The sequence below is a fragment of the Macaca fascicularis genome, chromosome 12 (assembly GCF_037993035.2).
Source record: "Macaca fascicularis isolate 582-1 chromosome 12, T2T-MFA8v1.1".
NCBI lineage: Eukaryota > Metazoa > Chordata > Mammalia > Primates > Cercopithecidae > Macaca > Macaca fascicularis.
In genome coordinates this window covers 12,243,391-12,264,332 of record NC_088386.1, presented here as the reverse complement: position 1 = coordinate 12,264,332, position 20,942 = coordinate 12,243,391, and the positions used below count along the sequence as shown (strand labels likewise).

General features: G+C 44.6%; 1 protein-coding gene across 13 annotated transcripts in view; it reads right to left on the bottom strand.

Annotated features, from left to right (window-relative positions):
- SCTR (secretin receptor) overlaps positions 1-4,949 on the bottom strand; it is an 82,478-nt gene extending 77,529 nt beyond the window's left edge. For all 13 annotated transcript variants that reach the window (XR_012421057.1, XR_012421059.1, XR_012421058.1 and 10 more), the window contains exon 1: positions 4,665-4,949. Coding sequence is in view for 6 of the 13 variants with exons in the window: in XM_045366960.3 (XP_045222895.2) it covers positions 4,665-4,736 (72 nt within the window). In the remaining 7 variants the exon portion in view is untranslated. The remainder of the gene's footprint in view (positions 1-4,664) is intronic.
- Between the last annotated feature and the right edge of the window lie 15,993 nt (positions 4,950-20,942).

Genomic DNA, 20,942 nt, shown 5'->3' with positions numbered 1-20,942 from the left:
GGAGCAGGCCTCTCTTTTGGAGCAGATGCATGTGCTGGTTAAGAAGCTCTGCGGCAGCTCACACCTGTAATCCCAGCACTTTGGGAGGCCAAGGCGGGAGGATCAAGAGGTCAGGAGTTCAAGACCAGCGTGACCAATATAGTGAAACCCTATCTCTACTAAAAAATACAAAAATTAGCCAGATATTGTGGCGCACACCTGTAGTCCCAGCTACTCAGGAGGCTGAGGCAGGAGAATCGCTTCAACCTGGGAGATGGAGGTTGCAGTGAGCCAAGATCTCGCCACTGCACTCCAGCCTGGGTGACAGAGTGAGACTCTGTCTCTAAAAAAAAAAAAAAAAAAAGAAAGAATAGAAAAGAAAAAGAAAAAAGAAAAGAAAACAAAGGTTTTGGTTTCTTCTTTCAGGTTTAGGTTTAAGGTCTCATGTCACCATGTCCAGCTAGGTGGTGTTAAGCAAATGGCCTCACGTCTCTCCAAGCATCCGTTTCCTCATTTGCACCATGGGGCTATTAACTGTTGATGTGAGTGTTAGTGTTAGGAGGGACTCAGCAGACTCTCTGGTGGAAAATAAGAGTCAATTAAAAGAGCCTTCATCATCATCATCATCATCATCCTTCACTTATTAACTTCAGGGATAATAAACATTTAAAAAGAAATCCGCAAATACTTCTTCAGAAAACTAGAAAGTGTTTTTCCAGGTACACAAAAAAAATCCCCATTGACCCTCCTCTGAAAAGTCATCAATAATCAGCTCCCAGGCTGGGCATGGTGGCTCATACCTATAATACCAACAGTTTGGGAGTCTAAGGCAGGAGGATCACTTGAGCCCGGGAGTTCAGGACCAACCTGGGAGACATGGTGAGACCCATCTCTCAAAAAAAAAAAAATAATTAGACGGGGATGGTGGCAGGTGTCTGTAGTTCCAGCTACTTGGGAGGCTGAGGTAGGAAGATCACTTGAGTCAGGAAGTTAAAGGCTGCAGTGAGCCATAATTGCACCATTGCACTGCAGCCCGGGTAACAGGGCAATTACCAGCTCTGCAGGCAATGCTTGCAGGCCTTTCTAAGGTTCTGCTCACTGTGCAGCCACAGGGCTTGTCAGCCTCTGGGTCCAGATGCATGACAGGACAGGCAGTGACCACCATGTACCGAAGGCTTCCATGTGCCAGATCCCGTACTTGGAATTGTTATACTTCTTAGCCATCAACTGAGGAGGGATGGAGACAGGAGGGGGAAAGAAGGGAAGGGAGGGTGGAATAGATCAAGGAAACCATTCTCTGCAGAAGTCCTTTGTCCAGTTTGGAGACTGGTTTTCATCAGGCACACCTGTTTCCATTCTCTGACTCAGATGCCCTATCACCAACCCCACTGCCCCAAACCCAATGTGAAATGAATACCTATTGTTAGTCCTATCTTATATCTGACCTGAAACATGACAACCTTTAAGGCAGTGGTTCTCAAGCAGGGGCAATTTTGCCCTCCCTATCCCCAGAAAAATTCGGCAGTGTCTACAGATACATTTTCTGTTGTTACGGTTTTAGAGAGATCATGAGCTCCTACAGGGTAGCGGTCCATGATGCTGCTAGACATTGTACAATGCAAGGACAGTTCTCACAATAGAGAATTATCTGGCTCCAAATGTCAATAGTGTTAAGAAACTCCGCTTGAAGGAAAAACCAGCCCCACACACCTCACTTAACTCACTAAGGTTAACAAATGGGCGGTTTGCCAAATGCCATGGATTAAAAAGCGCTACCTTGAGTGACTCTTTTTCTACGGCCCGACACATTTCTGTACAATTTAGCAAGTAAAGAGTCCTTTCAAGAAATGATTCTTCGTTATTTGTTGCTGGATCATCATCATTTCATTCAGTCATCCACGCATTCATTCAACACACACTCACTGAGCTCCCTCTTACACTGGTGACAGACTCTAGGGATAGAAGATGAACAAGATGAGGCTCCATCCATGCTCAAGTTTAAAGTGTGTGTATTAGGGTTTGGGGGACAGATGTGTTAGTAAATAATTACAGTGATGTTCCAGGTAAAAAGTTCTCATGAGATGCATGGGGGGTGGGGCCGCAGAGCGGGGGTGTGCTCAGTATTTCTTATGGGAGGCCTCAGAAAACTGCCCTATTTGGCCATCACCACTTTTTGGGTTCCACTTACAAGGGTCACTTCTGACGCCTCCCTATATGGAGTAGAGGGAGAGTGGTAATAAGCAATTTGCCCTCAGTGACCTCCCTCCATTAGGAAGATGCCTATAATTCCCCTCGAGGGGGAGCTTCTAATGAATAAAAAATTATTTGAACACACTTAGATTTCAGAATCAAATGTCTGACCACCCAGAGTCAAACAGAAGGAAAGCAGGGCTCCAGAGGCTGGGAAATATTCCAACCAAAGTAGGTCAGTTTCACTCCTATTTATTACAGGAGTTCTCAGCCAAGAAGTGTGAGATATAAGGTCTACAGAAGCCATAAAGTAATCCGAGGGCCACAACTTATACACAGAAAACCATCTTATGATTATGTAAGACAGTAATGTGCCATGGCTCATGCCTCTAATGCCAGCACTTTGGGAGGCAGAGGCAGGCGGATCACCTGAGGCCAGGAGTTTGAGACCAGTCTGACCAACATGGAGAAACCCCATCTCTACTAAAAATACAAAAAACTAGCTAGGCATGGTGGTGTATGCCTGTAATCCCAGCTACTCAGGAGACCGAGGCAGGAGACTCGCTTGAACCTGGGATGCGGAGGTTGCAGTGAGCTGAGATCGTGCCATCGCAGTCCAGCCTGGGCAACAAGAATGAATTCCGTCTCAAAAAAAAAAAAAAAAAAAGAAAAAGAAAGAAAAAAGAAAGAAAGAAAGAAAGAAAAAAAGGAAAAAAAGGAAAAAGAAGGGGCATAACAGACAGAGCCCTGGATGGTTGGGAATCAAGAGACCTGGGTGCTAACCTTAGTGGGTTAAGTGGGGTGTGTGGGACTAGCAGAGCTGCTAGTCCTGGCTCTGCTACTAACTTGCTGATGTCGGGCAGCTCCCTTCTCTCTGAGGGTCTCAGTGTGCTCATTTTTAAAATAAAGGATTGGGGCCAGAGCCTAATGAAGCATCCTTCCAAGGTACACTGAAGACTTAAACCAAGGGAAGCCTCTCATTTTCCCCTTCCACTTATTCCTGTGATAATCCAGGAATTTTCTTGAGACAAGAATGCAGACTGAACCTCAGTCCTGCACTTGAGGTACCAGTTATGACAGTCTCAGAGTCACTGCAAATACTTAAGAAGGAGGCTGGGAGGGTCCCAAGGAAGGAGCTATTGCCTCTCCTACCCCTAGCCACGGAATAACACACCTCCAGGCTCTACCTGGCTTGACACTGTCCCCAGTATCCCAGTTGGCATTTCTCCAAACTGGGAGTCGAAACTCATGAGTGCATGCTGTTGCTCTAGCATCTTCCAAGGCCAGCACTGCCACTGAAGAGAGGAGGCTCCACCGTGGAAAGGGAGTTCCAAGCAAGCTCCAAATTGCACTCATCCCAACTACTGCTGCTGAAAGTCTTGGGGCTACCAGAAAAATGAGCATCTCCTGAGTGTCAACATTGGGAGCATTGATTTTCCTTATAATCCAACCGGAGGGGACTACGGGAAGACAAGGAGGTTGGACACCAGGAGACTTGCCCAGGACAGAGATCAGAGACTCAACTGGGTCCCCAAGCACTTTCCCTAGGAGCTTCTTGGAACAGACACCTTGGGGACCAGTTTGGAATGCTAGTGGGAAGGGATGATTCTGGAATCTGGCCCCCACCTCTAACCCCCACTCCCTCCCCATTCCTTCCTTTCTGCTGGTCTGGGTGGGGCCACTCTCTTTATCACAGATCCCAGAGCTCCGAGAGGCCGGAGACTCCCAGGAATTTCTGTAGGAAAGAAAAACAAACCACCCATCCTGCCGCTATTATTATTAGTAGTAGTATTTTCCTCCTCCAGCCCCTTGCCAGGACCTGGCTTTGGGGAACAGCAGCACCCAGCAGCCACCAGACACGCAGACATTAGGGAGCCGCGTCCCACACGAGAGGGTGTGGGGAGAGTGGCAGACGGTCCCATCGCAGACCCGGAAGCTCTTGCCGGAGCTCCCTTCAGGTTTTCCCATCTGCAGCCCGTGAGTGTGAAAATGTCAAGGTTTGGGGGCAGACTGATACTGATGTGGGTTGCAATCCTCTTCTTCTGACTTGGAGCAAGAATTGTTATTCCCCCTCTCATTTCCTTTCCTTGTCTATAAAGTGAGGATGGTAATAACAGCCTCGAAAGGTGATTGAGAGGTTTCAAGGAAAGATTGGAGGCAAAGCGCCCAGGACACAATAGGCACTGCCCGGGGCGGCTCCAGAATTTCCGTCTAGGAGGGTCTCAGAAGCCAGGCTAGAGGAAGGGGTGGGTGGGGGGCACGGGGATTCATCTTGGAGCTGCCTTCCCCTGGCGCGCACAAGGTTTTTCTTTGGGAAGGGGTCCCTGCGGAGAAGAGCTGGGAGAGATTAATGTTGGGAGGATTGACAGGGAAGAGTCCCCATTCCTCAGCGGAAGATCTGCTAGTCCCCTCCACCCGCATCCTGCCAAGGCCGGAGAAGCGGCGAGACTGTCGCTCCCTGGGTCCCCTAGCCTTCAGAAGGGGGCAGTACTCACCGAGTGCGCGGCGCAGACGAGCAGCACCCGCAGTAGTAGCTGCTGCAGCGGCGGCGACAGGTGGGGACGCATCGTGCCCGCACGTTCCCCGAGGGCGCCCCGACGTCCACCCGCCCGTGCCCTTTGCCCACTCGGGAGCTCAGCGCCCCGCGCAGGATCCCGGGCTCCGGCCGGCCGCTGCGCCCAGAGGAGCCATGGCTGAGCCACCCGACCTGCGGCGGGCCCGGGGACTGCTCCTCCTCGGACCAGGTGGCCGCGCGCGCTCAGCCGCCCAGCCCATTGATTAGGACGCGGCGGCTCCGGCGCGCTTCCTCCACCCGGCGGGGGACTGGCTGGGGGCCGGCGCGGAGGCCAGCAGGGGAGGAGGCAGAGGGAGGGCGTGGGGGCCGGAGTAGGCTCCCGCAGTCTGGGCCCAAGCTGGAGGAGGCCAGGAGAGGGCACGCTGGCTTAGTCTTCCACGCGGCAATCCCGCACTACCCCAGGTCCAGAAAGAGCACTGTTTCTGGAGTCCACGGACCGAAGGCGCAAGCTCGCTAGGGGGTCGGTGGGCAACTTAGGTCACCTTTGTAAGCCTCGGCTTTCTCAGCCCTAACAACACATCTGAGAATACCCACTCTCAGACTGAAAGTTGTGACACAGTCAAGGCCCATTGCATCTATTCTCCCCGGACAGCTACTTGCACTTTATTTCCGATTTTCTGTATTTTTTTCTTAATTATTGAAGTCATTAGCTCCCATTCCATGAAGTTTCACTCCGATGAGCTCCTCCTTTGATGATGACCAAGGAAGATCTGTGGTACACTCAGGCATCTGGGGACTGTCCTGAGGATGAACCGCCTGGGAAGCTATTTAAGCCTCAGGCAGATAGTCCCAGTAGCCCACTCCAAGGGTGCTCCCTATCCTGGAGTACAAGGCGCCCCAGATGGCCTTTTTTTACTGTCACATAAAAAAGAGGGTTTCACCATGTTGCTCAGGCTGGTCTTGAACTCTTGGGCTCAAGAGATCCTCTTACCTCGGCCTCCCAAAGTGCTGGGATTATAGGCATGAGCCACTGAGTCCAGCCCTAGATGGGTCTTGTAAACTCAAGTTTTTTTTGTCTGCACTGGTGCCTACTCCCTTCCCTCTTCTCTCTCCCCCTTTCTTTATCTTTCTCCCAGGCACTTGAAGTACATCAGCTCATTTAATTCTCCCTCAAACCCCTAGGTGATATGATGCCCATTTGACAGAGGAGGGAGGGCATTGAAGGTGGAGGAGGTTTCATTACATGTCTGGGTACTGCAACTCAGAGGCTCAGACAGGAAAGCCTGGATCTACCCTTCCATTGCTGACCTGACTCTCTGTAACTGGCCTCTACTCAGACGGCCATGCAGCTAGTAAAGTAACAATGTGCTCTTGTCCTTAGCAGCCTTCCCTACCAGAAGAGACTGTTAATAAATCAAGGCTGGTAAATCCCAGAAGAAATAAAAGGGAGGAAAATCCATTCAGCTTCTAGGTCCAAAATCAATGCTCAGTACACATCAAACCTAAAGTATACATAATCACCAACTTCCTTCTAGAAACTCTTTCTACATAAATACTCACCCAAGGGCCTAATGAAATGTGCAAGGATGTTTGCGGAAGCACTGTGACAGTGGCAGGAAATGAGATGATATATGGGGAGAGGGAACCACCCTTATTTCTTTCTTTCTCATGGGCAGCAGTCATTACTATAATGCTCCTGACTTGTTTCTACCCCTTCACCCTCTCTCTGTCTGTATCCCTCTCTGTCACGCGCACCCAGACACATGCATGCATGCATGTATACACAGGTGAGACCAGTTTACATGACTGATGCATTCAGAATAAGGAACTGGCATGAGTTCGGTCCCCTCCTCTCTCCTTCCTTTCACAGTGTGCCCCGCTACAGAGAACCTGTAACTGGATTTCCCTGGGCCAGGCTGTGATTGGTGGTCGAGGCTCTACTGGAACTGGTCCAGTACCACCAGTGACAGGGTAGTGGTCTCTCTAATTCTGGGGTTTAGTTAGGAAACCGCTTGCCCACAAGTACAAACCACATTCCGCAATACTGACTTTATAAAGTGGTATTTGGCCCCATCTGTCTTGATCTTATTTCTCAATTGGTTCAAGATTCAGGCTGGAAAGAAAAATGTTATTTCCTAGGCTCCTTGAACCTCAGCATCCTAAATGTCCATCGCAAAGGGCGTGAGGTAAGGATTTGCAGTTTTTACTATACAGACTTCTGTGTTGTTTGAATATTTTCTGTAACAATGCTGTGTATGGCTGTTTGGGGTTGAAATAAATAAAAAGAAAACAACACAAAAATGCGATCCGTGCTTTATACCAGAGCCTCATGATATCTGATGAAAAAGCAAAACAACATTAGTTCTGGGCAAGTCAATAAATTTCTGGCCTGTAGCAAGCCATTCTTGCTTAAACGGGAAGCTCTGCCTCTCGGAGAGTTGAGAAAAGGGATTGAAGTGCCCCTTGAAAGGTCCTTAAAACCTGCCTGAAACAACAGTTTCACAATAGGGGTAGAAGGGAAGAGGTAGGGAAACTAACCATATATTTACCACCTATCGTATGCTGGGGAGTCTGTTAGGAAGCTCGGGTGTGTTATCATATCCAGTCCTCCAAGACCATATAAGAGATGGGAACTTGAGGCTTAGGAAAGATAAATGCTTGCCTCTATCAGCACAGCTAATAAGGGGAGGAGCCAGGATTTGAATCCAGGACTGAGCCCAAGCCTGTGTCGTGAAGGAAACCAAATATTTTGCCCCAAAATATACTTATTTGACATACTTTGAGATGACTGTTCGGAGGGCCTCCAAACAGAAGCAGCCCTGCAAAGCTGTCTTTTATTGGGGAGATTGCATCTGGAGGCAGAACTCTGCACTGATGCAGCCAGGCTGTCTTTGTGGAACCTCCCCGTGTCCAGATCTAAGAAAGGTTAACTGAGAGTTAGACACCTTAACGGTCTGAAAGACACACACACACACGCACCATTTGTCCTCTCTCAGGCCTGCTACCTGTGAGGTTTCATCTGCATAACAAGCCCAGCTTTACCAGCCAGGCCTCCTCTTCTCCACCACCCCCCAACCTATTTTGCCACACACCATAAGCCCCCATTCTTCCTGTAACTTCAAGATGCTATATGAAAGTGTCCGCCCCCTGGCCACTTCTTTGAGTTCTTGTATTTTGAAAGACTCCTGTGCACATTTTGAAATTTGCATGCCTTTTTTCCTATGAATCTGCCCTTTTTTTCAGTTGATTTTCAGTGGAACTTCAGAGGGCAAAGGAGAAGTTTTTCCTTGGTGCCTACAGCTCTTTACACAGTACTAGGATTCTTCTCCAACATGGAGATGGTCTCCTTACACTTAGGTCTTGACAAGCTCTTCTGTGCACATCTTCTTATTAATTAAAAGAGCTCTGTGAGGTAGGTAGGGGCCAGCAGGCAGGGGCCTGGCAGGAGAAGGAGAAACTGTTGCTCAAATGGTTTAATCAAAGGGAGTTTAATGAAAGGACTATGTGCAGGGCGTAGGCAGGAACCAGCAAGGGATGGTGAGGTGGAGGGATCAGCAACAGGAGGTCTGAAGGGTGATGAAGACTCTCCTTGACTAAAGTTTAGTCAGGCTCCTCTAGCCCTCTTCCCAACTAAGCCTCGACCTTGGCTCCCCATCCTGTTTCCAGTTTCCCTAGCCCAGTCTCGGTAAGGATCCTGTGAAGTAAGTTTAGGAAGAACTCCTACTCCACTCTTGATATCTCATCACTTTTGATATCTGCTTCGGTTCCTCATTCTCTACCTTTGATATTTAAGCCCTTGGTCTGCCTTTAGCAAGAATCCTATTTAGAAGGTTTACAAGAATCCTGCCAGCCTTGATATCTCCTCTTAGTAATTTTCCATCCACTGACCCTTACCGTGCTCCTTGGCTGTAAATCCTCACTTATCCTGGTTGTATTTGGAGTAGAGCGATTGCTCCTCCTCACTGCAAAGCTCATGTTGCTATAGTCTTGAAGGAAATCATCCTTACCATTTTAGCAAGTGTCGGAGTAACTTTTTCTTTAACAAGGGACAAAGAGCGAAAGCAGTGCTTCTAAAAGCTGGAAAGAGTTGTTCTTGGGAGAGGGGTCACCTGTAGGAGCTGTTGGGGCTCAGAAACTCTTACCCCAAAATATGGCGTTTGGACATGCTGAACTGAAGAAGGCTTCAGGTCTCTCTGACCTTCCCCTCTACACCCCCGCCCCCACCCTGCTAACCCCTGTCTCTCCCAAAGCATAGGATGAAGTTTTTCCCTCAAGTTCCTTCATCTGCCTAAAGTCAGGGCCCACCAAGAACCATTGTTTTTCTTCTCCTCCCTGGTGTCTCATCATCTATTGCAGAAAAGAAGACCAAGAATGTAACCACACCTGAAGAGACCCTTTTACAAGATGTTTGTGTCTCAGACACATTCAATTCCAAAGGAAGCTATTTACCAGTTAATCTCTGTTCCCCATCCATTCATTCTTCTTAGAAGTCATGTTGCCCCTCAACAGAATGACCCTTCTAGCCCACTCCATAACCTGTATTGCCGCAATCTAAGCCCCCCATTCTTTCTGTAACCTCAAGATGGTATTGAGAAAACTGTTATTTGAGGAATGCAAATCCTTTTAATCATCAGGCCCAGAAAGACATTAAAATGAGACCATATTCACATCTTCCTCCCCACTTTGACCTATGTATTTATCTTTATCTTTTTTTCTTTTCTTTCTTTCTTTCTTTTTTTTTTTTTTTTTTTTGAGATAAAGTCTGTTTCTGTCGCCCAGGCTGAAGTGCAGTGGTGCCATCTCAGCTCACTGCAACCTCCTTCTCCCGGGTTCAAGCAATTATCTTGCCTCAGCCTCCTAAGTAGCAGGGATTACAGGTGTGTGCCACCACACCCGGCTAATTTTTGTATTTTTAGTAGTGATGGGGTTTCACCATGTTGACCAGGATGCTCTCGAATTCCTGGTCTCAAGTAATCCTCCCACCTTGGCCTCCCACATGCTGGGATTACAGGTGTGCGCCACCACGCCCGGCCTATGTATTAATCTCTTGAAATCACTTGCTATTGCCACAAATAGCTACAAATTAACCTAATAATGCCACACTGGACACTATAACCCATACACTATAGCTTACCACGTATAACCAAATACTAATCAATGTTATTCCTGTAAACCAATGAGAATTCTGAACAAACAACTTTGCATCAGCCCGTTCCCTGTCCCTCTTTTCTGCCTTTAAAAATTCACTTGTAACTGCTGCTAATTCAGAGCAACTTGATTCTGTGCTCCCGAATTGCAGTCCTCAAGCTTGGCCCAAATAAATGCTCTACTTATATTAACTTTGCCTCAGCTTCTTCCTTTTAGGTCGACATATCTGGCATAATATGTCAGCAGGATTCAGCGTGACTCCCCCAGACCAGCTGGTGTCTCTCTCCGAAAGCAGTACTGGGTACCAGCACAAACGTTCCCTCTTCAGAAGCCCCACTGGGTGTTTCAGATGTTCTCCTACATTCGGACCTCCTACTCTTTGGTTGGTGATTAGACTTCTTGGGGGCTGTTTTTCAGACCCTCTCTTTCCTTTAAGAGTGAGGGCTTCGGTCTGTCTTTGGACAGGAGGTTTAGGTGAAGAGCACTGCAGAGAATTGCTTTTTTTCTGCCTCTGTCTCAGGACTGGGGTGAAAGTTTTTCTGCCTGTGTCTCACAGTGGAGGTTTGGGTCAAAGGATTGGCATTAGGCACCTGCGGTCTTGCTTTACCTAGCATACTTTAAACATTGTAGCTGCTTCCCTGTTTTTGAAATTCGGGTTTGATTTTGCATTTGTGACCAACTCCTTTGAGTTAACCAGCAGCTGGCTTTGTGTACAACACTCATGGGGCACTGTCTTGTGGATGTCTAGGAAAGGGGACCCGCCTAATCCAGGATGGTCATAAGCAACTGTGACCACAAGAAAAAGTGGAGGGGGAATCTCTTGAAATACCTAAAGTAATTTATTTGCACACACAATCGGAAAAAACGGTCTGTAGAACCAGACAACTTAAATGGGGGACTTGCCCCCAGTGGCACCCAAAAGCCTTCTAAAACAAATTCTGAGAAAAATTGCCTTTCATTCAGGAGGCAAACCAAAGATGTCCATCATCAACACCTGAAGAAGTTCCCCAGGTCTTTGAGCCCTTTCCTGAAATTCCTACTGTGGCAGTTCCAGAGTCACTATGAACCGCATCTGGTTCTGAACCGTTCTGTGCCCAATTAAAAAGACCACTCAATGAACAAGATGAGTCTCCAAAACACAACTTTGTTGCCTAGCTGACAATTGCTTAGGGTAATAAAACAGGTAATTAAAAGATTAATAGTCTTTTAAAGGGGGAAATGGATGAAAATAAAAGTGCTGAGCTTATAAAAATGAGGTTCCAATGAATCTTCCCTGCACCAGAAGTAATCACTGACATTGATGTTGAAATGCTAATATCCAGGGAATGTGCTATGCAAGATCAGATCTGAAACAAGTTAAAAATCCTTTAAATGCGGCCAGGCATGGTGGCTCACGCCTGTAATCCCAGCACTTTGGGAGGTCCAGGCGGGTGGATCACCTGAGGTCAGGAGTTCAAGACTAGCCTGACCAAAACATGGAGAAACCCCATCTCTACTAAAAATACAAAATTAGCCACGCGGGTGGCACATGCCCGTAATCCCAGCTACTTGGGAAGCTGAGGCAGGAGAATTGCTTGAACCCAGGAGGCAGAGGTTGCAGTGAGCCGAGATCATGCCATTGCACTCCATCCTGGACAACAAGAGTGAAACTCCATCTAAAAAAAAAAAGTCTAAAAATCAATAAATTAATTAAATTAAAAATTAAAACAATCCTTTAAATGCTCAAACTACCTGCTTTGTATCATCTGGAAGATTTGCCAAAAGAAAAAGGAAACGAAGTAAATAAAAGCACTCCATCCTGTGGTCTAGGAGCAAGGATCTGGAATCTGGAGCTGTCCCTGCTATGGCCGATGTTCAATCCTGGTCGGGGAACCAGTTCCTTTTGGTTTGATGTTTGCACGACTTTTGACTTTTAACGATATTGCTTTGCCACTTGGGAGGGTGTCTTTGGGAAAAAAAGATTCAAAAGTCAGAAATATCAGCCTTTTGTCCTGGCTAAAATCTAATCATAGGAGATTTGAAAGGAATTTTTATAAAAGGAGCTCTATGGCCAAACTGTTAAACACACACACACACACACAGCAGAAAAAAAAATTTGCTTTTTCTCTTTGGATCTTGTTTTTTGGATTTTTTTTTCCAGTGGACTGAAATTATGTGCTTGGTCCTTGTGTTTACTTCCCTTCTTAAGGATTGTTCTTTTATTTGCTTCTACTCCTCCCTATTCTTTCTTTCTCTTTGCTGCCTTCAGTACCACAGGAAGAATCTAGGGTTGACATCTAATGATGTCAGAAAGAATTTAGGGTTGACATCTAACACTTTAAGGAACACAGGAAAAGTACCACTGCCCCCTTTTGGTGGTCTTCTGTCTTCCTGTAGAGTCTAAAGAGTTGTAAACAGATTTTTCTCATGTCCAAAACTCTACTCTCTTTTGTGTTGTGTTACCTGATCTCTTTGGCTTTTGGGGATACCAGAGATTGCTTTGTAGTGTGAGAGAGAACTTGACCTTGGTGTGTGTGATGACTGGCAACAGCTGCAGTTCTGGAGGTGGCCGAGAGCACTCGTTTATAGTAAATGGTTATTACTACAGGAGGCTACTCATTTCTTTGTGTTTAGATAAGAAATGCATAGTTTAAACACTTATAATGTTTTGTAGCAAAGTGCACTCTGAAAGTGTTGCATGTTCTTCCCTCCTTTTGGGGACCTGGAAATCAATATAAAAGTGAGATCCTCGATCTTTAAGGGTCTAAATGTTCTGCCTTCAGTTGTGCCTGCTTTGCACATATTTAAATCATTAGGCGCTAAAAACTGTAAATGCTTCATTGGTCCTGTTTCTTAATGGACTCCACCCTGATCCCAGTGGTCCAGCTGGAAAACAGACACTAGATTAAAAGCTACCTATCTAAATAAACTTGATCTCTTTATAAAATTCTATGGTAAATTCCTATGATTTTGTATTACTTTGACATCCATTTTTAACCTTCCTCTAACACACCCAAACTCCTTGAAAAGCTTAAATTCTCTCTGTGTGTGTTTTTTTGTGTGTGTGTGTTTGGAATGTAAATTGCTACCTTGCTTTCTCTAAAATTCAGTGAGTGCTTGGACCATGTGGGACAAATAACCTTTAACTTGTTCCATTTACAAAGGCATAGTTTGAATCCAGCCATCCTTTTAAACTGGTGAATTTTACTTGTCTTGTGGCCAAAATTATAAAATCAATACTATAAAGATTTTGTGTCTATCTGTATCTTTACATGTATGTGTATATGTCTGTCCATAGACTGTCTACATGAGTATCAAATTTACTTATAAATAAATGAGTACTCATAAGTAAATAAGCTCAAATGCTTTTCAAGTCCACATGACTTTAATAATCTTCAGCAAATAAAGAGTTTCAATACTGTTGGTAAAATAAAATAGAAATGCCTTCAGATATTAATTTAGACATTTTTGCCTGGGTTTCTATTATAAACTTTCCAGAAGGTTTATCATATCTCTGCTAGATGTTTTTTTCAATCCCCTGGGTTTACCAGGAGCTGCTTTTGATCTTCTGTCTTCTGTCTATAAGGGGACACATGGATTTGGGACCTTTGCCCATAGACACTCAGCTGAGACCCTAGAAAATAAGGCCAGACAAAAATGTGGGTTGTACTAACAAAACTTTCCTTTTTTTTTTTTTTGAGCTCTCTCCCCTTATGTGTCCTTGGTTAAGTCATAACCTTCATTACAGCTTACTGGCTTTGGTAAGTCACTTAAAAGGTAACTTTTGTTTAAAACAAAAAAAGTCCAAAAGTCACAAATATCAGCTGTGTGTCCCAGCTAAAATCTGATAATAAAATATTTAAAAGGAATTTTTTTAAAAGAGCTCAGTAGTCAAAAGTTTACTTAAAAGTTTACCTTCAAAGGGTAAAAGGGAAAATTTCCCTTGACCCCTACAGTTAGGCACAGCTAGTAGGACCAAAGCTCTGCTCTTCTGGAAGCCACAGTTAAGGGAATCCAAGGCCTGAGTAGCCCTCTGGAAGTTCACTGAACAATCAACTCACAAAGTACAAGTTAATTGCAGAAAGGCATGCAAAATTTATTAACATATTTACAGAGAACCACAGAGTGATTGCCTACTCCCCAAGAGAGTACAGAGGCTTATATATCATCTTGAGGTTACAGAAAGAGTGGGGACTCAGAACATAGCTAAAACCAGGTTTTGGTGGTAAATCAGATGATAGTGGCAAGACAGGATGTAAGAGGGAGAGAAGAGGAGGCTTGGCTGGCAAAGTGGTCATGTTATGTGGATGAAACCTCACAGGAATTTCTATGGAAACAAAAGAAAAACAAAGGTTAATGGTTAGAACAAACTATAGTCTATAGTTTTATCTATCATTTTTCCTTCAATTGAAAACAACTTTTAAAGTGCTCTAATTAGATAAAATTACTTTCCCTTCAACAAAAAACCACACTTTCATGCTTTAATAAGCTCACCAAGAAATTTAGCAAGTATCAAAAATATCATAGAAGCAGCAGTTTTATGATCTCCAAGTTGAAGGTCTCTAGTCTCAGAGACCTCCACATTTCTAGTCTAAACCTGTCTGACCAATACACCCAGGCAAAGAATGTCTAAATTAAATTGTAAAGATATTTTTATTTTATTTTACCAAAAATTTGAAAACTCTATTTACCACAGGTTACTACAGTCACATGAACTTGAAAAGTATTTGTGCTAGTTATTTAATTTATGAGTGCTCACTCATCTTTAAGTTAATTTGGTATCATGTGTAGATAATATATAAACATATGTATAGACATATACATGTATGTAGACACAACATGTAACATACACATGCACACATGTATGTATTTTAAAACCAAAGAGATAAAGGAGTTTAATGTAAAAGAGAGTAGTGCTTTAGGCTTGAGAGAAATTTGTCCATTTATAACATATGAAGTTTCATGAGATAAAACAGAGATTCCTTCCAAAAAGAGGAGTCTATGTCACCTTTTCTGTTTTCCTTCAGGAACCTCAAGCTATTAGAAACTGTTTTGTGTCCCCTCATGTGGCATCAAAGGTGGCAAGAGGGAGGGACAGACAGAAGTAAATAGAAAAACAGACATGGGCAGTACATAGAGTTAACAGGGATTTAAGAAGAAAAGAATTCAGTCAACTAAGAAGTTTCTACAGAGAGAGAACAGAAGCCTTTAAACAATATGTATGTATACATATGCAGCCTAAATACCAGTTTTAATTACATAAACTTTTTATTATTGAGCTCTTTTAAAAAATCCTTTTTAATATTTTATTATAAGATTTTAGCTGGGACATACAGCTGATGTTAATAGCTTTTGAACTTTTTTAAAAACAAAGTTACCTAAGTGACTTCCCAAAGCCAGTAAACCTTAATGAAGGTTATGACTTAACCAATGATACACAAGGTGTATCTAAAGAAGTGCGAAGCAGTCCTTACAAGATCCAGAACCACCCTAAAGACAACTCAAAAAAAAAAAAAGGAAAATTTTGTTACTACAACCCATATTTCTTTCTGACCATATTTTTTAGGGTCTCAGCTGAGTGTCTACAGACCAAGGCCCCAAATCCCTGTATTCCTTTACAGACAGAAGACAGGAGATCAAAAGCTGTCCAAGGAAAGGGAAAGGATCAATAACAAATGAGTACCCCAAACCAAATTTTATAAATGTTTCTTCTCCTGGGCTAAAGAACTTAAATTTGCAGGGACTGGTGCTCTGGCTGGGAATTAAACCCAGGCTGCAGCAGTGAAAGTGCTGATCCCTAGTCACTAGATCACAAGCTGGAATGGCATTTAATGTTGATACCATAGGGAATCCAAAGCAGGAAGTTTGAGGATCCAAAGGATTTTTAACTTTGTTTTTGGTCAGATTTTTGCTGTCTCATTTAGTAAAGAGAATTTTTAAGGCTAGCCATGACCCCATTTTGCGTCTTTCCCTTGTTTGGATCTTATCAATTGTTTAGAATAAAAGATCTCTAAAATTTCTTTTTAAACTTAAGAGTCTTTCTAATTAAAAGATCCATCTTACTGATTAATTTTCAACGGTGTATTTATTCCAAAAGCAACTCAATCCAATACGCTTTTCAGAGAGGAAGCAATCCTCCTGCTCCCCAAAAAATTCACTCCCATGAATAGGCTGAGATAGCAAAAAACTCTTGCTGCCACAGATGGTTAAGAATAGTGTTTGCCTCCAGTAACCCACAAATTTGTGGAGGGTTCACCAGTCACAGACTCTGTGGCACTGTGTAGGTCCTCCTGGGACTGGACTTTCCCCACAATCAGGGTTGGTTGAGACAACAAAAGCCACTTATGGGTGGGACTTAAGACAAATTCTCCCAAGAGCTTGACATACTCACAGCAAAAAGTCTCAGGTCCGGCCGGGCACGGTGGCTCACACTTGTACTCCCAGCACTCTGGGAGGCCAAGGCAAGCAGATCACCTGAGGTCAGGAGTTTGAGACCAGCCTGGCCAATATGGCAAAACTCCATCTCTACTAAAAATACAAAAAAGTTAGCCAGGCGTGGTGGCGGGCACCTGTAATCCCAGCTATTCAGGAGGCTGAGGAAGGAGAATCGCTTGAACCCGGGAGGCAGAGGTTGCAGTGAGCCGAGATCGCACCACTGCACTCCAGCCTGGGCAACTCCGCCTCAAAAAAAAAAAAAAAAAAAAAAGTCTCAGGTTCTCAGCCATTTTCAGGCTGGCCCCCTGAGAGGACCCAAAAATTATGCCCCCCGGGATGGCAGAGACCAAGAGAGAGTGCTCCCACGTGGCCACAAGTCAAGCTTTCAAGGATATAAACAAGATGAGAGGGGACTTTATCTGGTAGTCCTCTTTATGACAACACAGAAAGACAAAAACAAAGACTCTTTCTGGGGAAAAGGGATCAAATGATATGAATATTCATACCACAAAGTACCAAAAAGTACACTAGACCAAGACTAGTCACACAAAGACTTTTCTCTCTCCAATAAAAATTTTGCAGAGGAAACAACGATTTTTACTGTCTGCTTGACCTAATTGCACAGAGAGAGAAGCTGGGAGCCAGACTGGTAAGAAATTCTGATCCTTACACCTGCTGATCAGGTTCTGGATTCCCTTCACTATGGCTTCCAGAAGAGCAAAGCGACTTTGATGATTCTCCTCACAGAGCCAGACTGTTGGGGCCAAGGGAAACATTCCCCTTTACCCTCAGAAGGATCACTGAAAAATCAACTCACAAAAAAGCAGATTAATTGGAGAAAACACATACAAATTTATTTAATGAGTATACATAGGAACCTTTAGAATGAAGACCCAAGCTACCAGGGAAATTGTCCACTTTTATGCTCAGGTTCAGTATGGACAGCCGTGTAGAAATATGATTGGACAAAAAGGGTCTGAACTCACGTTAACAGACTGAGTGGAAATGCCCAGCAAGGCCTATCTACATAGATTCTTCTGGGCCTCTCTGAGCAGCATTCCTTCCTCCTGGGTACAGGGCAGAGAGTCCTCTCCAGAATGGAGGTCCTATGACCTACAGTCAAACGAGATCAGATGGTTTCTTTTTTTTTTTTGAGACGGAGTCTTGCTCTGTCACCAGGCTGGAGTGCAACGGCACGATCTCGGCTCACTGCAACCTCCACCTCCCAGGTTCAAGCGATTCCCCAGCCTCAGCCTCCCATACCTGGGATTGCAGGCACCTGCCATCACGCCCAGCTAATTTTTTTTTTTTTTTTCTGTATTTTAGTAGAGACGGGGTTTCACCATGTTGGCCAGGATGGTCTCAATCTCCTGACCTCGTGAACCATCCGCCTCGGCCTCCCAAAGTGCTGGGATTACAGGGGTGAGCCACCGCGCCCAGCCGAAGTCAGATGATTTCTTTATGGCCAGTTTTTATACAGAAAGGCAGAGGAAAAGTTAGAGTAATATTTTTTGGTTTTGTGGTTGGCTTTGGGGAAAAGGGGTTCTGGTTTCTATGATCTGCGCTAGGGAAAAGGACCAGTTTCAGTGGCTGGCCTTTGGAGAGAACAGGACTGAGAGAAAGGTGGGCAAGAGAAGGTCAGAGAAAAACTTTTGCTTCTGAGGCCTTCATTTTGGGCTATTGTTTTCTGAGTCTCAAAATCATGTATATTCCAAAATAGCCATAAAAGAGGAACTGAAACGTTCCCAACACACAGAAATGGTAAATACTCAAGGTAATGGACACCCCAAAGACCCTGACTTGATCATTACGTGGTCTAAGTATGTCACAAAATGTCACCCGTACTCCATAAATATGTACAAATATTATGTATCAATAAAAACAAAATCAGAACAAAACAGAATAAGGAATCCTTTCTCTGCGTCTTTGAGATATATGCAAATCTTTTTAAAACCTAAACAAGCCTCTTGCCAGTTTGCATCCCAGGAATGTCTTTCTTGGAGGCCTTAGATCCATCTCACTGAAATGTGAACACCCAGGAGATGATCGCCTGTCTTCCTGTCTCTGTGGGGGTTTAGCCTAGGCATTTGGCTCCTCGTTGTGATTTCCTGCTTCTTACAATTAGGAAATCTGAAATATTTTCTTTTTCTATTTGATAAAGACAATTACATGTTTATAAAAGGTTATATCTGCCTGGCCATATAAAAGGGTGAGGTTTCTGTCTGTCTTGACAAACTCCTGTGGATTGCCAGTGATGCACATCACAGTGTGGCTTGATGCCTCTTCCATCATAAAATAGTTTCATTGTTTTCCTCATTTTGTGGAGCAGATTCACCAGGTTGACAGAAGATCTTACTTTTAATTACTTTTCCAATTATGACTTATGTTTCTTTGCATTTTTCCAACAGCAATAAACACTTGTTGGAGAACTAACTTTCAGTGGATGAGTATTTACTGAACGCCCGTCCCAGGTGCTATGCTAAGACGATAGAGACCTGAGGAAATTGCCTTTGACAGCCCCGGACCCACATAAAGCCAGGATGCTATGATAGCACCCCTCCCAGGAGGCCCAGAAAGATGACTGAGGCTGGTATTAAAGAATTAAGAGACTTGCGTAATCACGTATTTAGCAAACCTATTGGATGACTGACACTAGCAACTGCAGAATGTATGGTGGATGATATTGCAAATTGTGATAAATTCTATGATAGCATATAATAAGGGACCAGGCCAAGCCGGGAGGATTAATGCATTAGCTTGAGTCGTATCCGCTGTCATTTTTGCAGGTCAAATACATTTGAATATCAACAATGTTGTAAGATCCAAGTTAATGGACATCTGTTGGTTTTGCTGTCCAGACTTCATTCCCCCTTCTTCTGGGATAAGAACATCCTTTCCCCCAATCTCAGACCATGTAACTTGGGTGGGGCTTTCTCCATGAGCAACCCCAAGAGTCAGCACATGACCCTGAATAAAGAGCTTTACCCCATCCCTCAACCAACTAACCACAGTGATTTCTTCAGAGATGGGCACAGGACTCAACGTGGACCAATAGGAGTGGCATCAACAAAACCTATGTGTTGGTATTATGATCAAGCTAAAAGGAAGATGGTAGCCTTTTCCACAGCATGAGGAGATCCTGGCTGAGAATGAAGCCAACTTGGCTGGGGAGAACCAAGAGATGGTGTGGGACAAAATCCTGATACCATCATGTGGCACCTAGATGCAGCTGTGACTGACACTTCTCTCTCTCTTCCCACCCACACCCTCACCCCCTTCCCATATGTTTTGACTGTTTAAATCAATTTCCATAACTTGTAACTGAAAGAGCCCTGACTTATACTTAGGGAAGACTTTCTAGTGAAGTGATCTTTGAGCTGAAGCAGCTGATTTGGGGCCAGGAGTGAGGGTAGGGGGTGGTGAGGGGGAAGGAGAGCTCTGGGAAGGAAGTGAGAAATTGGCTACCCTTGTGTGTCTGGGTCTAAGGTCTTCACCACATGACTGCACAAGTACAATGAACTTGCTCTGCCCCTTTGGGGTTTTGCATAAACCAAACAAAACGATCTGTCCTCTCCTGAATGTCAGCTTTACTGGGAGCTGAGCTAATGTATTATTGATGAGCCGTAAATAATGGGACAAGCATGATTTCCTATTCTGAAGTACAAAGGTATAACACTAACATTTTAATGAGGTTACTATGGCCCAGGCTCACTGTTTACACTCTGGAAAGGTGGACTGGCTTTCTCAGGAAAGCAGGCTTTTCTTTACTTTTCTTAGTTGTCTCCTCCATTTGTCAGCATCCTTTTGAATATTTATATGAATTACTATAACACAGATCGAATAAAAGAGAGCAAATAAGAACCATGCCTGAAAGACATGGTTACTAGTCTTCCCAAGGCCTTATCTTCACTGGTTGGAGCAAAGAAAGGTCAGGTGCACCCCCACCTCCCAGAGACTCCCCACATTTCTGCCTGATAAGGCCTTTGAAATAAAGACAAGAATGTTGACATCAGACAAATCTAGTTTCAGTAGCACTGACTCACACTGGCTTAAACAGCAATTAAGTTGTTTCTTGACTCACATAACGAGAGTGCAGACACAGAGCCTGTTTTCAGGGTGGACTCATGCATGGACCAGCCTCTGTTTGCCTATGGTTCTCTTGCCTCTGCCCTCCTTGGAGTTGGATAACATCAAGATGGTGGCCAGGTGGCTACAGCAGTTCTGCAGCCTCGCATCCACAATTACCCCCAGAAGAACAGAGACTGTGGTATTCGCTCGAAATGTTGACACTTGGTTGGGTGCAGTGTGGCTCACACCTGTAATCTCAGCACTTTGAGAGGCCAAGGCGGGCTGATCACCTGAGGTCAGGAGTTCGAGATCCGCCTGGCCAACATGGTGAAACCCCATCTCTACCCAAAATATAAAAATTAGCTGGTGTGGCAGCACACACCTATAGTCCCAGCTACTTGGGAAGCTGAGGTAGGAAAATCATTTGAACCAGGGAGACAGAGGTTGCAATGAGCCAAGATCGTGCCACTGCACTCCAGCCTGGGCAACAGAGACTCTGTCTCAAAAATAAATAAAAAAATAAATAAAAGATGTTGACACTCTTCCATCCAAAGGTAGAGTCCATGTTTCCTCTTCTTAGACCTAGGTGGGCATTCATAACTGCCTCAACTAATGGATGAGGTGGATG